This window comes from Oryzias melastigma, linkage group LG15 (assembly GCF_002922805.2).
Source record: "Oryzias melastigma strain HK-1 linkage group LG15, ASM292280v2, whole genome shotgun sequence".
Taxonomy (NCBI): Eukaryota; Metazoa; Chordata; class Actinopteri; order Beloniformes; family Adrianichthyidae; genus Oryzias; species Oryzias melastigma.
In genome coordinates, this window is record NC_050526.1 from 28,190,841 (window position 1) to 28,207,147 (window position 16,307).

The 16,307-nt window shown below is 39.7% G+C and overlaps 3 protein-coding genes across 14 annotated transcripts in view; 2 read left to right on the forward strand and 1 right to left on the reverse strand.

The window, feature by feature from the left end:
• LOC112161650 (phosphofurin acidic cluster sorting protein 2) overlaps positions 1-10,486 on the forward strand; it is a 45,597-nt gene extending 35,111 nt beyond the window's left edge. For 2 of the 3 annotated variants that reach the window (XM_024296966.2, XM_024296968.2), the window contains 12 exons: positions 11-115; positions 263-369; positions 581-735; positions 808-918; positions 1,699-1,801; positions 3,243-3,275; positions 5,643-5,685; positions 5,763-5,805; positions 5,943-6,081; positions 6,171-6,394; positions 7,528-7,641; positions 8,308-10,486. In XM_024296966.2, coding sequence (XP_024152734.1) covers positions 11-115; positions 263-369; positions 581-735; positions 808-918; positions 1,699-1,801; positions 3,243-3,275; positions 5,643-5,685; positions 5,763-5,805; positions 5,943-6,081; positions 6,171-6,394; positions 7,528-7,641; positions 8,308-8,423 — 1,293 coding nt within the window. In that variant the 3' untranslated portion in view covers positions 8,424-10,486. The remainder of the gene's footprint in view (positions 1-10; positions 116-262; positions 370-580; positions 736-807; positions 919-1,698; positions 1,802-3,242; positions 3,276-5,642; positions 5,686-5,762; positions 5,806-5,942; positions 6,082-6,170; positions 6,395-7,527; positions 7,642-8,307) is intronic. The other variant, XM_024296967.2, reaches the window with a different exon arrangement.
• mrpl2 (mitochondrial ribosomal protein L2) lies at positions 10,420-13,603 on the reverse strand. 2 transcript variants are annotated; one of them, XM_024296970.2, is made up of 8 exons: positions 13,486-13,603; positions 12,659-12,742; positions 12,392-12,560; positions 11,340-11,481; positions 11,140-11,255; positions 10,960-11,070; positions 10,807-10,880; positions 10,420-10,736 (listed from the first exon to the last, which is right to left on the reverse strand). In XM_024296970.2, the coding sequence occupies exons 2-8, from the start codon at positions 12,728-12,730 to the stop codon at positions 10,527-10,529; spliced, it is 894 nt and encodes a 297-aa protein (XP_024152738.1). In that variant the 5' UTR covers positions 12,731-12,742; positions 13,486-13,603; the 3' UTR covers positions 10,420-10,526. The 2 variants fall into 2 exon arrangements, with proteins under 2 accessions (XP_024152738.1, XP_024152737.1); XM_024296969.2 differs by having other exon boundaries at positions 12,392-12,563.
• Positions 13,604-14,479: 876 nt separating this feature from the next.
• The window catches only part of klc1b (kinesin light chain 1b), a 20,590-nt gene continuing 18,762 nt past the window's right edge, over positions 14,480-16,307 (forward strand). For all 9 annotated transcript variants that reach the window (XM_024297918.1, XM_024297919.1, XM_024297924.1 and 6 more), the window contains exon 1: positions 14,480-14,617. The gene's annotated coding sequence lies outside the window, so the exon portion shown is untranslated. The remainder of the gene's footprint in view (positions 14,618-16,307) is intronic.

A 16,307-nucleotide genomic window follows, 5' to 3' on the forward strand; every position in this document is an offset into this window, starting at 1 on the left:
AATCCTAAAGGTTCCCAGGAAGTCAGTGTATGACCAGCTAAACCAGATCCTGATCTCAGACGAACGGCTGCCGGAGAGCATCATCCTCATAAACACCACAGAGTGGCAAGGCCAGGTGTGTTTGTCCTCCATTCATGCAATGGACAGACTGATAGTCCTGAAGTTTGACATCACTGTTCCAACATATAAATGGACCAAAAAGAGTCTTGAGTGATCGTTTCTGTGAGCTCACAGCATTCCTGTCATGTGTGTTTGTGTGCAGTACGTAGCTGAGCTGCTCCATGAACAGGGCCAGCCCATCGTCTCCACCTGCTCTGCTGCAGATGTGCAGGCAGCCTTCAACACCATCGTTACCCGCATCCAGAGATTGTGAGTCTCAAACAAACGTTTGCGTGACGCTGAAGGTGTTTCGTCACCTGCTATTTCCTTTAAACTTGCTGCAGGACATTTGAATGAAGAGGTTTTTTAAAAATTCAGCACTCCGAACCACATCTTCTACTGCACATGTGATGCACTAAGAAACATTTCCCACTTTTTGATCCTTTCCATTCATGTCTGTCTCCCTTTTGGACTTCTCCAGCTGTAACTGCAACGCACAGACCCCTCCCACGATGAAGGTGGCCGTGGCGGGCGACCAGAGCTACCTCAGCACCGTCCTGAGGTTCTTTGTGGAGCAGCTGGCCAACAAAACACCTGACTGGCTCAGTTACATCCGTTTCCTGGTCATCCCTATCGGTGCGTGTGGCCGTAAGTAGGCCGTATTTTTAGATCTGTTTTATCTGACGTCTTCTGCGTGCTCTTACGCAGGTTCACACCCCCTGGCAAAGTACATGGCCTCCTTTGACAGCCGCTTCAACAGCATCTTTATGGACACGGCCTGGAGGGAGCTGTTCTGCAGGACGGAACGGCCCGCCTCAGGTAGCACGCATCACTAAAAGCAAGTCGGCAGCTATTGTGCAGTCACTGTGAAAGGGAAAGAAATGAGGTCAGAGCGCAGGACATGTTTGATGCATGAGCAAAGGGTTTCTCCTTATTGCAAGAGACGGGCAGCTTTAGATCCTGGTGCTCGTTCCTCTTCGCTGTGAACCGCGTTTGACCTGCACATTTTCTTTATGTACTCTAAGCGCAGCTTTAAGGATTTTAACCTCCAGACTCTTTGTTTTATGTCATTTGCTTCCATGGAACTGCAGAGAAAAAGCAGCTTTCATCTCCGAATATTTGTCTCCTAAATAATTGTCTCTTCCTTTTTAATTTGAACTTCTTTTGCATCTATCCAAAAATCTCCTTTTTACCTCAAACTCTTGTACTTTTTTACCTTCTTTGTGTTTATTTTCATCAGATTCCCTTTATTTAGCATTATAGCATTCTTAAGCATCTCCAAGAAAGATTGTGAAGTTTGTGTAGCTGCAGAAAATGTTAAGCTCTCTCCTTTCTGGTCAGGGATAACGTGAAGTTCTGACCACAAAACAGAAGCTTTTTACACCACAGGAAAGAAAACAAATGACCAGAATTGATGTTTCATGCTGTCGCAAAAGGATTCTCCTCATTAACCAAACCCTTCTCCTTGACTCTCATTTTTTATACACGTGTTGGCTGGTTTTCTTAACCATTTTGCCCTCCTAATTCACGAGGATACAGATGTGGATGTATGTGAGGCTCTGCATGCTGAAGAGTCACAACCATCTGTGTCTCCTGCAGACTCCATCGACGTGGCGGGAAGAGTGGTCCAGTATCTGGCCGGTGCCAACGTCTCCCACCAGTTTCCCATCTCAGAGGCCATGCTCACCTACAAACAGAAGAGGTAAACGGGGTGGACCATCCAGCACGTTCACGCTGAGCTCATCTGTTGTGCATGTGTATATTTGTGTCCTGTGTTGCAGGGAGTTTAAACGTTCTAAATGTTTTGTGTTTAGCTCCAAATTCTCCGAGTCATTGTGTCGACCACAGATCAGCTGATCTTCATCAGTAAAAATCAGCATAGATGCATGACGGTTATGTGGAAATGCACATGCATGCAAGCATGCAGCTGCAGGCACATCCGTGTTTTAACAAAAATACTCAAATTAATGCAACGTTAATGTCTTACTAAGACAACTGAGAAGTGTAAATCTGTGTGAAACTTCTATGGGGTCAAATCAGGATCAGCTTAAAGTGAATAGTCAATTTGAGGGGAGGAAATTATAATTTTAACAAGTTTTCAACTTAAAAGTACACATTTTAGACTTGAAAGAAATTTTGAAATTTGTGAAACCTAAAAAAATATATATGATTTAAATAGTGAAAACTTGAATTAAAAAAAAACATTAGACCTAAACCTGTTACAAATGAAAATGTTTATTTGTAACAGCTGCTTTTTTGCATATTCATTTTTTTTCTTTTCTCTTCACTTTCAGTCTCAATTTAAAATTTCAATTAAGATTTTTGGAGTTGATCTTAATTTTAAATGGGGGTGGAGCTTTAAGCCTATTGGTTACTGGGACGTGATTGACATCGGATGACAGAGGTCGTAGTGATGTCATTTCCGCTCCCACCTCTGATGTACTGAACTTTGGGAGATCATAATCTGCACTGTTGGCCACATCAAAGGAGGAATGACATAGGTGGCGCTAATAACAGATGACGTCACCTCTGTCGCCTCAACGTGTGTTATATATAGGGTTTTAAAAAAAAAAACACACACAATCCAACAACGCTACACATAAGCCACCTCAGTGTCTACACAATAACACCCCACTTTGTTTGCAGCAGAAATGATCATTATATAAGGCGTTGCACCTTAAAAAGCTTACTATTGTTTTTGAAAGAAGCTTTTTTAGTGGACCTTGTAGTGCGGAAAATACAGTATTAGGCTTTTTTTTTTATATATATATATATGTTTTTTTTCACATTTAAAAAACAATTTTACAATATGTTTTATTTTGTTGTTTAAATCTGTTTTCTTTTTTTTTTCTTTTTAATTTACAATCAGTTTTTTATTTGCTTTAATCTAAAACTGAATTGACCTCATAAACTTCTTTATGGTTGATAAAAGTTTCTGTGAGGTAGTTTTTGTCCCTCGTGGATTTTTTCCACAGACGATCTAGTTAAGTTCTGTTTGTTTGCTTGGCTTTTTTTTAAAGATTTGAATAAAATCCTTCCTCTTTCAGTTAGAGGCTTCCTATTGGTCAGAAGGTTTTCAGTACAACCTAGTTTTAACACTTGCATTCCTTCTCCTCCCCTTTCCCCTTTGATTTGCTTTCAAGGAAAAGAAGTTTGTATTTTGATTTTTACATCAGGTATCAACTCTTGTTTTGCCCCTCTTCCCCTCTCCCCCTCCTCCATGTGGCCTGAGCTCCTCGCCGTGTCTTAACACCCCCCTCCCCTCCATTTTCCACAGTCTACAACGCTGTACCTTCACTGTGTCCTGCTGTGTGTCTCTGGTTTGGCGTGCCTCTGGTTCTGACTCTGTCCTTTGTGTTGTTGCTGTGACGATTTGCCTAACAACCTGTAAAACTAACATTTGCAATGCAAAGGGGCTGCGTTTGGACGTGCAGCCCGGTACCGGTTCAGTTGGTGGCATTAAACCCGTAACAGGCGCGTTTTTTCCCTAATATTTACATGCACAGCTGTCTGCCGCTTCTTTTGACTGCTGTGACTTCCTGAAGCGCCAATAAAAAAAAAAAAAAACGAGAGTACATTTGGTTTCAGTGTGTGGATGTCATAGCTATCAAATTTTGCAGATTTTTATTAGTAGTATTGTTATTTATTTTATTTTTTGTTGATTTTTTATTTTTTCTATTCTGGACGAATATCAAAATTATAAAGATGTCATAAATTTTGGCTTCCTTTGAACCTGATTTGACATTTAAATAATTAACTATTAAACAATAGCCTTAGTGAGAGTTGAACAGTCCACATATTAGTTATAATAACTGCTAAAATATATATTTCACATTCAGCGCCTCAGATTTGACAGACTCCCTCAAACAGCACAGACCCAGTAAATGTCAAAACGTGTCTTTAGAAACAGCCGTGTTCTGCTGGTGCTATTACAGTTTCTATACATATTTTCACGTTCCTGTCATGTGACTATACTTAATTAACTAACCCAATTAGGAAACTGCATTTCATCAGATCACATTTATATTGTAAATGCAGTTAAATCTTCAGCCGTATTTTTTGCTGCATCAACCTTGTTACAGAGGAAGGAATGTGCAAATATATTCAGTGAAATTTGAATGAAAAAAAAAAGTTCATAAAAATTAAAGAATTATTAAAACTTCACTTTTTTATCTGATCACATCAGCTGTAAAAAAAAAGAGATGAAGAGAAAGAAAGATGGTTAACACAGAACCTGTTCAGATTCACATAAACACCACCAGAATTGATCCGTCTATGTTCATTCCAAAACCAATTTTATTGTGAATGAAGAAAAGTTTTATATTTTTATTAGTTTTCTCTTTCCAAAACACTTTTTTTTACCTCTAATCTTTTTGAGTCCTACCTTTTCCAGCAATCAAATACATCACTTTAGGAACAAATTTCAAAGTAAAGAAATAAAATATGAAAACAAACCTTTAAAATTACTGTGATGAATTTCTCTTTTGACATTTTTGTATTCTTCTTAAAGACCCACTCCGATGAAAATAGTGTTTTTAGACATGTTCTCGTGACACTTTTTTTGATGATGGATGACATATATTTAAAAAATAAATTAAGTATTTGTTGATACAAATCATTGTGAATTGGCGGCAGACAAGAAAATGCAGTTTGAAAAAGATTGTTTTGTGACAGAAAAAGACCAGATGCATCCACTTATAGATTAATAGATCTTTGTTTTCCTCATGTGAGCTCGGATCTGGATCAAAACGGAATGTTTAGGTTGGAGTGGTGTGGGGGCTGTAAGCTAGAGGGAGAAGGTGTAAACAAAGAGCTCTCAGCAGCAGGGAGGATGGGGGGCAGGGTTGCTTTGTGCCAACAGTCCCACCTACAGCTCAAAGGTGAAACTGCAGAAACTGCATGCTAGAAAATTATGCTTTTTTAAAAAACAAAAAAATCTGGCTAAAACGAGATATTCCTAATTTAAAAAACCACTGGGAACATTTTGAAAATAGATCAGAAGATGATCGGAGTGTAACTTTAACTGTTGAAAGCTCCTTCTGTTGACCTGCTGATTGGCTTTTTCTTGGACTCATGTTTGCTGCAGCCTTTCTGTGTGAAATCCTCTCAGGTTTTCATGTTTTTTTGTTCTGAGAGCAGCTGCTGATCTTTGGTGCTTCATTCTGATGCTGCAAAATCTCAACATTGTTCATCTGAACCTTCATGTTCAAACATATGAGGAGATTTTGGGAGCTGCAGATTTGGTTTTGCTCCCATGTTTTGGGCCCCAGTGATGGGCTTAACGTTAAGCAGGTAATAGAGACTGGAGGGAATCCCTGTAGGTCTGGTTGTAAGGAGCGGTCCTCTCATTCATTTCATTGTAACGTGATCCCGAGAAACCCCCATTCCACCCAATCTGGTCATGCGCCCTCTCCGCTGCGATGGGACTCGGTGCTGGCCGTCCCACGACTTCATCCCTTCAGGACCATTCCGTGTTCATGTGGCACATCTGAACCTCAGACTGTTTGAACTCCTTTCTGACACCTTCCTGTCTGTGTCCACAGCCCCGATGAAGACTCCTGTCAGAAGTTTGTGCCGTTTGTTGCGGTGAGAGTTTGGTTTTTGTGCTCTGGGGTTTGATGCTGTTGATCTTTGTGGAAACTGTGAATTGTTTATCTTTACAGGTTGTGAAAGTTGGGATTGTGGAGCAAAATCTCTCAACTTCAAGTAAGAAAAAGATTCTTTAAGAAGATTTTTGTTTTCATTTGTTTCTTCAGGAAATCATCATTTTTACATTATTTGGTTGAGTTTTCCTCAGACTGAACTGGATATTAATCACATTTTTTGGTTCTTCTGTTTCTCAGTGGACTCCGATGATGCAATGGGTGGAAACACGAGCATCCTGTCCTCCCCGACACCCCCATCGGCTGGCCCGTATGGGAAGGAGATAGGCAGCACCCCCCCACAGTCTCCGTCTGTTTCCACGGCCCTGTCTGGAGCTGGGTACCTTTCAGCCAGAACCTCACCTTTTCTCCTCCAGCTGCCGCTTCCTTCTGGCTTTAGTTCCAACGTTTGCCCGCTTTCCTCCACAGCTCTCCGTGTTCAGGGAACGAACTGATGGGCCTGCAGGTGGACTACTGGACCTGGCAAGGTCCCGAGAAGAAGAAGGAGGGTGAGAAGAGGGACGTGGGGCTGAAGAACACCCTGAAAAGCAACTTCCGCTCACTGCAGGTCAGCCGCCTTCCCAGCGGGGGTGAGCTGACTCCTCCCCCCTGCATGGCCATGACTGTCGTCACCAAGGAGAAGAACAAAAAAGGTCAGTTTGTGGTCATTTTAGGGTTTTCACTTTAACTGGAATAGAGCGGTCACTCGTTCATGGTGGAAGTTGGGTTCAAAAAATAATTAACGATAAACTAAATCTGTGAGGTAATTTACAATAATTCTATACATTTAAGGCAGTAAAACTCCTCTCTACAGACTTTATAAACTTTTCTTACACAGACATGAACATTTTCAAACCTTTATAGAAAAATGTGTCCAGTTTTATAGAATGGTCAATGGTTTATGTATCTGGTAAGCTGAATGAGAATTCAAGTTGGAAGTCTGAGGTGCAATCATCACAACATGAAGGATTTCCTGGAAATCTCAAAATAACTACATTAAAACAATAAAATGTTAAAATAATAGAATAAAAATATAAAAATTCATTAATTCATAAAATTAAACTTTTTAATATTAAAACTTATATATCCTAAAACAAAAATAGCAAAGGTAACTGCTATACTGTGTAAAGTTAAATGTCATTAGATATTGATGCATTGTATTTATTATGTAAATCGTTGATTATTCCATGCCTGATATGTTGTATTGAAATTTAGGGAAGAACGAACACAACATATTTAAACACATTTTTATTTAACAAAAAAAAGCAATAAGTATAATTACGGAAAGTAATCTTCAGGGCCCATTATTTTGTTAAATTACAGATATTAACACTGACAGATTTTGCAAAATATAGTGTTTTAAATTAATGTACAAAGTGGATCATACATGTTTACCTTATAACATACAAATAAACTAGAAAAAAGACAGAATAACTACAGTTTAAAAGGATGTGCAGTTTTCAAGAAATATCATTTTAGATTTTAAGTTAGAGATTTGTTTCGCAACCACAATCAAAGAGGCTAAGTCAATAAAAATGTTAAAAATGTAATATTCAAAAAAATATGGACACAAAGAAATGTTGAGTGTTTTGTCTGTATTTATAGTTATGTGTTTAATCTAAGGAATCCACATTTGTTTTTTTAATAAGTTTTTTTTGTTTTAAATAAATAAAATCTTAATTTAGTCTTTCCAGAAGATTTTGAGCTAATTTATCTGTAATCTCTGTAGCTGTGTCATGCAAAGCTCAAAGGACCACTTTTAAATCCTCCTCCTCGCTCTTCTCAGTGATTTTTCTCAGCAAGAAGCCCAAGGAGAAGGATCTGGACTCCAAGAGCCAAGTGATTGACGGCATCAGCAGGTTGATCTGCACAGCCAAGCACCAGCACACCATGCTGAGAGGTGAGAGGAGTACCTCTACAGGGGGAGCTGCACTGCCCCCTGCTGGTCGAGCTGCTTTCCTGCTAGGGGTGTAATGATTCATTTGAACAAATATTACATTAATACTATATATTGAAGTTGCTGATTCGATTCATTGTTAAAATTGGTTCATTTTGAACAATCTGATTCACTGACAGATAATTTATCCAGAACATCTTTAGCTAAAAATTCAACCAGTGTGACTCATAGTGAGAGATAAGAAGTGCAGGTGAAGTTTTCCAGATTCCTTTTGTTTCTTGAAAAAGTGTAAATCAAGCATGTGTACAAACAAACAAGTAAACAAGAATGAATGTCAAATCCATTCACATTTTAGTTTAATAAAGTTCAAAGTGTTTCCACATTGGACTGTAATGATGGATTCATATTTTTTTACATTTTTACATTACAGTCAAATAAACCTATCACATCTCAATCCAAATGATATTTTCCAGTATCGATCATGATTGATTTTTTTTCTCAATGAAACGATTTTATAATGCTAAGATTTGATTCACTTGTTTCAGACGGATCGATCAAATAGAATTTGATTCATGAATGAATCGTTACACTCCCATTTCCTGCATGTAGAGATCTTTTGTTTGTAGCTGTTGTTGGGGAGTGCCTGAGCTTCTCTTTCTCTGTCCTCAGTCACTATCGATGGAGTGGAGTGGAACGACGTGAAGTTCTTCCAGCTCGCAGCTCAATGGCCCACGCACGTCAAGCACTTCCCGGTGGGAATCTTTGGTTACAGCAAGCCCGTGTGACTGCCGTTCACATCAGCTCCAAACTCTACTGAAGCTCAGAGAAATGAGGGGGGGTGTACAGACATGCCCCCGCAGTGACACTTTTCCTGTGGAAATCTGAACGACTGGAACCGCCGGTTTCAGAACTTCGTGTCGTCCGTTTTGATGTTGTTGGTGTTGTTGGGTGGCGTTGTTGTTTTTTTTTTACACACTACGAGAAGAACAAGTACTCTTTTGTAAGATTCGTGCCGCCGCCTCAAAGGTATTTGGAGCGATTGCCACATTTCGATATAGCAGCTGTGTTTGCACTTTCTGTTCAAATGTTATTATTTCTGTGAAATCCTACATTATTGTTATTCTATAGACGACGGAAGAGTGTGGTGGTGCTGTGCAGTGGCGTGTATGAGATTGTGTTTTGGTGTTGTTGAAAGTATTGCTGTGAATTTAGATGGAATCCTTTTCTCCTGGTTTTTTACTCGTCCCTTTACTTTTTCTAAACTGAAAGGTTGAAATGTTGCTTTGAAGCCAATCAAAGTGTTAGACGGTAGCTATGATGAATGTAGCTCATAACTTGTTCTCAGTTTGTCGCATCAGTTCGTTGTCGACGCGGCTGGTGTGTTTGTGAGGTCAGATGATGCATTAGAAACCATGTAGAAGCAGGTTAGAGCGTTAGCTGATCCGCCAGCAGTTAGGATCCACTTTAGCAGAGTCGCTGGTGGCGCGTTTGCTGAGCTGTGTGTTTTCTCTTTGCTGCGCCTCTGCCAGGCTGCCCCCTCCTGGGGTGTGAAGTTTGCAGCAGCAGGACAGAGTGCAGTTGTGCCAAACTTTCCTCTACAGTGCATTCACTGTTTCACTCGGCCAAACGTCAGATGAATATTTAGCGTCTTCTGTTCCCGCGGACGTCAGGATTACCGACTTGTAGAGTTCTACCTGCAACACTCCACGTTGATGCCAAAGCTTAGAGCTGTGAGCATCAACCACAGGGGGTGGAACCGAGCAAAAACCGTTGTGTCTTTGTGTGCAGCTTCACCGCGACAACCTGAAAGGCGCTGAAAGGGTCGATGGGTAATTCAAAAGCAGAAGGAGCTTGAACCAGACTGAAGTGTCGGTCGCTTTTCAGGCGGGAGGCGGGGTCTGGCGTGGCCCCTCGTGTCCGGGTTTGATGGTACTCCCTGAAAAGTGTTACACTTTTGCAATAGGAAAACCTTCGGGAAAAAGGGCCTTCTTTATGAGTTTTGTTTTTCTTTTTTTTATATAAATATATAAAGTGAAGAGCTTTGATAGGCTGGCTTTTTTATGACTGTATATAAATGTAAACTATATATGACTATTATGAATTGCAAAGTTTCCCCTCTGACGAAATTGAAAGCACAAATAGTGCACCTTTATGTCTCTGTGTAAATGCCAAATATATTTACAGAACTCATGAGTAGAAAGTTACTGATGCAAACGCGATTTTTGTCATTTACTTTGTAAAGCACTTTCATTTTCTACATGGCTCAGATCGGGACAAACGTGTTTGCTGGAACTGAGATGGAAACCACTTTTTATTTCATAGTGATGATGCGTTTCATAACCAGCTCTGAAAATCCGTCACAGCGGACGAAGGTTTTGCCACTTATTGTTACCGATGTGTTTGGAGTTCTCATCCCATGTTCATCCTTCTTGTTTTGTTTTTTTCTGTACCAACATACCTGCGTTTGTCCTCCAAAATTCCTGAAGCAAAACAAATCTGACCTCCTCCGTTTTTGTTCCCGCTCCTCCTCTTTGATTGTTTTGTAGGCCAGGACTGATCTTTCGTCCAGGAACAGTGTTGATGTGGTCATTACAGCTCAAACTAGCTACTTCCTGCAGTCTCATTGTTCCCGTTACTTGATGAAGCACCTAGTGTCTTTGCACAAACCTTATTTTGAAAATCCATAACAGTATTTTCATTTCACCACTAAAAAGAAAAGAATATATGGGTTATTCTGCATGTTTTGCTATAGATGTAAATATGTTTTTGGATTTTTATATATTTTTTTCTTTTATTGCTCTGACAAGCGTTTGTGTTAAATAAAATTTTTAATCTTCTGTACACAGAACATGTCTTGGCGTTCTCCTTTCCATTCACTTTTATTGCAGTTAAACAGTAGAGACTGGGGGCAGGTTGACGTAGCTCTTCATGGGGGGCAGCGGTTTAATCTTCCGTCCCGCCCAGCCGCCCTTCCTCTGCCACAGGCCGCTGGACGGTCGAATGCCCAGCCAGCGGTTGCGGCCGGCTTTACCGATGATGCGTTTGTTGTGGTCGACGTTGGACACGCGTCCCACCGTCACCATGCAGGTCTCCAACACCTGAGAGACACAACAGGACCATCAGCGGAACGAAGAACAGACGCGTCGACTCGCTCAGACCCGCCCTCACCTGAACCTGCTGCTTCGAAGGAAGCTGGACGATCGCCGTGCCGTTCACCTTCCGCAGCAAAACGCCGCTTGTTCCTAAAAAAATAAACACATTTACAGCTGACGGTAGAGAAGATCCTCACACCATCTCCTCGCTGTCAGATTATTGAATCACCTGCAGCACGTATACATTCTGCCCCCTTCCCTGGTTGGACCTCCAAGTTGTTGACCAGCGTCCCCACAGCAAGAGCCCCCAGTGGGTATGCATCCCCCTCATTGGCTGACACTGCAGAGATCACAGGTTTGTACCAATTCTCTTCAGGAGAAAACCTACAGATGGAGGAGGACCTCCTACCTGCCATCCTCCCGATGACCCCCGAGGTTTTAATTATGTTTCCCGCCTCCATGTTTTCTGTCGCAATGATCCACCTCTTCCTGTTGCCTCCTGCCACCAAGGCGATGTCAGCCGACCTTTTTATGCAGAGAGAAATGAGGTTCGACATTCATTCTTGTTGGTCTTCTGAAGTTCTGTGGGAAAAACGGGGATGATCTCACCTGCAGGGGTCGTACCGAACCTCAACCACCCTCTCCTCAAAGGGCCGGCCCTCGGTGGGGTCTTCATAACGCAGTCGCTGGAAGTCAATCCACCGGTACTTTTGTTTGTGGCCGCCACCGATACCGTGCACTCGTACTTTTCCTGTGGAGTACATGGAAGAAGTAAATATTAATAGAGGGGGAAAAAAACTGCTGCCAGCATGAGTGATTTGATTTAAAGAAAAAAACAGAAAGTAAAATTGAACCCAGTGCAGAGAGAGGCAAAAAACCTGTAGGGCTTAATAAAAGCCTCCCTCTAATATATTTGCACAATTTTAAAGAACTCAGAATTATATAAAAAGACAGAAAAGAATGCAGTGATGGTAAATCAGGAGTTTATCACATTAAATATTCCATTTTTAAAAGGACAAACTATATGTGGATTAAAGCATAGGAGTGTTTGACCAGTAAACAAACTGGTTTTAGGTAAAAACTCAAATTTAAGAAAGTAAAACCACTTAAATTGTGTATTTATTTGCTCCATCTTTGCACAACAAATAAATAAAGAATAACCTTTATCTTTAAGCACTATTTATATTTTTCTTTACTCTGCACTGATAAACAAAATCCACACTATAAACAATTTCTTCCTATTTTTCTTGAATAATAAAATATTTAGTATTTAAAAGTAAGAATAGACATACAGTGAGTTCACAACAGAATTAAAGTTCACATAATTACATTTTTACAAGTAAATTATATTTGCAAATGAATTTGTGGAGTCTTTATTATTATTTTATTTTATCCATTAAAAGGTTTTTATTTTGTGTCATTGATTGGTTAACCGTAGTGGTGACTTATGTTTTGTTTAGATTTATGTTTCTCGAAGCTCTAATGTAGACTTACCAACATTTTTTATTCTAATAAAAACGGTTTTTTATCAGCATAAGACTCTCACATGGAGCAGAGTTTTACTGTGTTTCTGTAGCGCCAAAAAGTGCTGCACAAAGATGTGACATCTGTAAGGAAGTCTAACCGACTGATCCAGTTCAAACACCTGTCAGCCTCCATACCTGTGTGATCTCGACCTCCAGTTTTCTTCATCCCCATCGGCCTGATGCTGTACTTCTCCCTCTGCTTCCAGTGGGTTCTGTTCTGCTCCAGGGAGGCTGTGGTCAGGAAGCCTCTGCACTGGCTGGCGCTGCTGGACACCAGAGCGCCCAGCTTCAGCTGAGGAGCTGCCTGCTAAAGCAGAGACATGCAAGATGGAAGGAGGCTGTGAGGGAAAGAAGACTGCATGCGTGTGTATGTGTGTGTGGGGGGGGGGGGTTTGACCTTACCTGAGATGAGACCACAGTAGGCCAAGAGAGGCTCAAGGAGCGCAACGCCCGGGTCAAGCATGACACCGCCATCACACCAACGTCCTGCAGGCAGAAGACAAGACACAGATGATTGTTTTATTTCATGATCGGCCTTTGCTCCACACTCAACAAAATAACCATTTAAAAAAAAATCAATTAAATAATTGTGGGGAAAAATAATTAATTTTAGCAACTGAATGCACATGGAAATACTGTTTCTGACATGAAAACACACAGACGGGGATGAACCTAAGAAACACTAAGATTCTTGAAAGGAAACTTTGAAGAAAAGTGTTTTCATCCAGGGAAGTCTAACTGGAACTGCGCATGTCACACTTAAAAATGAACCACATTTTTTGTATCTGTGTATCTGTTTAAGTCAAATATCTTAAGTTTACCGATTATATTCATAATATAATCTTGAACATTTATAAACTATACATACCCTATATGTCACAGTTCGTCGATCTGGATTAGCATGACAGGTTTATATTAAAACTCGCTTCTTTTTTAAAATCTTGTATCGTAAAATTATAGAGTTCAGCACGGTCTGCTACAGTTAGGATTTTAACATCATCTTTATCGTGCTAATAACAGATTAAATGCTACGCAGGCGGGAATTTAAAAGTTTTAATCAATCGACAACGTGAGGGTATGGAGACATTAACTTAGCCACTTTGCCCGCAGATGAGGGTTAAAACCGCTAAATTCTCTATTATAGCAAAAATTAAATCTCATGTGATACTGTTATTTTATTTCTAGAGATAATTGAATACATTAGATCATTATAATAATTATAAACCAACCTTTTCACTTGTTTTTTTTTACATTCCAATTTTCGGCGTCCTTCACAGGCTAGCGCGACGTCGCATACTGATGACGCAATGACGTAGCACTAGTTTTCCACGCTCAAAAGTTTTTTTTTTTTTATTATTATTAAAAAGCGAAATGTCTTGTTTAATAATGAGTATTTCTGACGTTTTCAATAAATAAACATATGAAACGAATTATTATTATTTTAAACTAATTGTACTGTTTGGGTTTGAAAAGGACATACCTGCAGATAGTTTGATTGCAATACTTATCAGAGCAGCTTTCAGTATTTTTTATTTATTTATTTTTCAGTATACTTCTGATAGTATTAACAGTACATAATTTAGAGTGAGTATTTTGAAAGTAAATAAACATACCTCTTTTCTCTGGATTAAAAAAAACACAGGTTTTTATATTGTGACTTTTGGATTATATAAACACATTTTTTGACAAATAGATTTTTTTAAATTTTGTTAATTATGCCAAAGTCTCAACTTGCCCAGCAGATGGCAGTATCGCATGCTTTTATAGTGTGAGTGTTGTGGTCCACTTTCATTAGATTTAGTTTTTGAGAAAAAAAAGACCAAAAACAAACCACATATCGCTTTCACATATTAATATTTTATTTTCGATGGCCTGTTAAAAAAAGAACTAAAGACAACAAACAGTGTGCAAAAACACAATGCCAGAAGAGATTGAGAGAAATACACAACCATTTAGGCTATACATTTTAAAATATTGACATTTAAATTTCACTTTGCCTCTACATATGTCTGCGAATATTCCCATATTGTTTAATGCAGTAAGAAAGTGTAAGGGAGGGTTTGAGCCACTTTAATTTTTGCATTAAACTTTTTATTCTGTATATTGCCTTTATAATGCAGCTACTATCAGTTAGTAAAATTTATTATTTCTGATTGGATTTAACCCTTGGACGTACAAGGACACGATGAATATAACTTTTTTCTGCTTTAAAAAAAATAAAATAAGTTATGGGGCTGAAAAGAGATGATCAAACTACATGACGTCATTGCACATAACGTCGACCGCAAGGGGTTCTGGGAGAAGACTGCTGCGTTGGAGACATTTTGGCTTTAAAGGGGCTGAGCTAACCCGCATCTCTCGGTAAGTGAATATATATTTACATTTCCACACTTCGTGTAAAGGGTTTTTTATGAACATATGTTAAGCTGCTTTCCTTTAAATAGAACGGGCGGTCTTAACCGGAAGTTTTAAACGGCTGGAAGTCGCTGTCATTTAGCAGGGAGTGGTGATGCTAACGGTTAGCTAAAGCTAGCGGGGCTGTAAACAAATCAAAGCGATTCTGAAAAGTTCGTTTAAAAAAGAAAATCATTTTAGTAAATTAAAAATACGTTTTAAAATGTTGTGTTAGTTAGTTAAGTGTGTAAATGGCAGTCCGTTGATTCTACATGCCGCTGCAGTGAGGAGCTGCGTTGATGTCACTGTTCACTGCTTCGTAAGAATTCAGCATCATTGTGACTACAGATAATCTGTTCTTAGCACTGCGATGATGGAACGTTTGTTTTTCTATATTTCTCATGTCTTCAGTGCGTTTCCAGCATTCTAACCCGTTCCCCGTGCAAGTGTTAGGACAGTGTTTTTGTGCGAGTGCGCGTCACACCCTGAAGCTGCTGGAGTGATGGATGACTGTGCAGCAGCTCTTCCTTTCAGCCTCTGGCGCACCCTCCTGCATGCTGCTCTCCTTTTGTGTCTGCCAGTCATACAGACTGCTGTTTGTGCAGGAAATGCATCATGGTTTTAATCAAAATTTACATTTCAAAAGGAGGACCCACTCCTGACTGGTGAACCAGTGTTTTTTTAGATCCCACTTCGATCATATTTTGATCTATTTTCAAAGATCTCAGCTCAATTCTGATGCATCCACTTGTCCGTGCACATCTTTTATTGTCCTTGTCTGAGCGAACATCTGGGAATTTTACGGCTGGATAGCTCCAGTGTTGCTGGCTGTTTTTGTTGGATCGGTAATGTTTAGTTGGGGGAGTGATGGGCTGTAATCTAGTGGGAGAGAGTGTAAAAGGATAATGGGAAGTGGGGATATGCTTACTCTGCACCAACAATTACTCCCACAACTTTCTAATGAACTTCTGCTGCTCTGCAGAAACTATGTTCTACAAAACAGCACAATGTTTTTTTTTTTTTTTAATTTATTCTAAAAACGGTATAATCATAATTTAAAGACCACAGGGAACGCTTCGAAAATAGATCAAAAGGTGATTGGAGTGGGACATTACACAACAATGGTAACAAAAATGTCATAGAGCTAGATAACATGAGCATATTAAGTCACCATAATGGTTAATTCCGTCCTGGAGGGGCAGAAGAATTGCAAGGCCAATAGGTGAAACTTGAGTTTTCTGAATTTCATCTTCTAACTTTAATTTTTCTTCCTGGATATTTTTTATTGATTTAGGTGTTAGAGATGCTGTGGTTGATGCAGAGTTACACAACGTTTCATCAGCCTGCAGCTGCAGTCTGATACCCTCTTTTGGGATCACATGGTTGCTGGAGCCTGTCCCACCTAGTTTTGGGGTGGAGGTGGGAGTCTGTTACCATCCCATTATTCAGTATTGAAATGTAGTTTTTGTGCTGTGATGAGTTGATTTATTTTTCTGGAAATGACTCCATGTGTGATGATGGTGTTATATTTTTATACAGAGAATAGTTTGACATCAAACGTTCTATTTAGAGATCGTTTAAATTACCCTTCAAATAAGTGACCTGCATATTAAGAATGTGCTTTAAATCTGCATCTAAGTATCAGGGACAAAAGCAC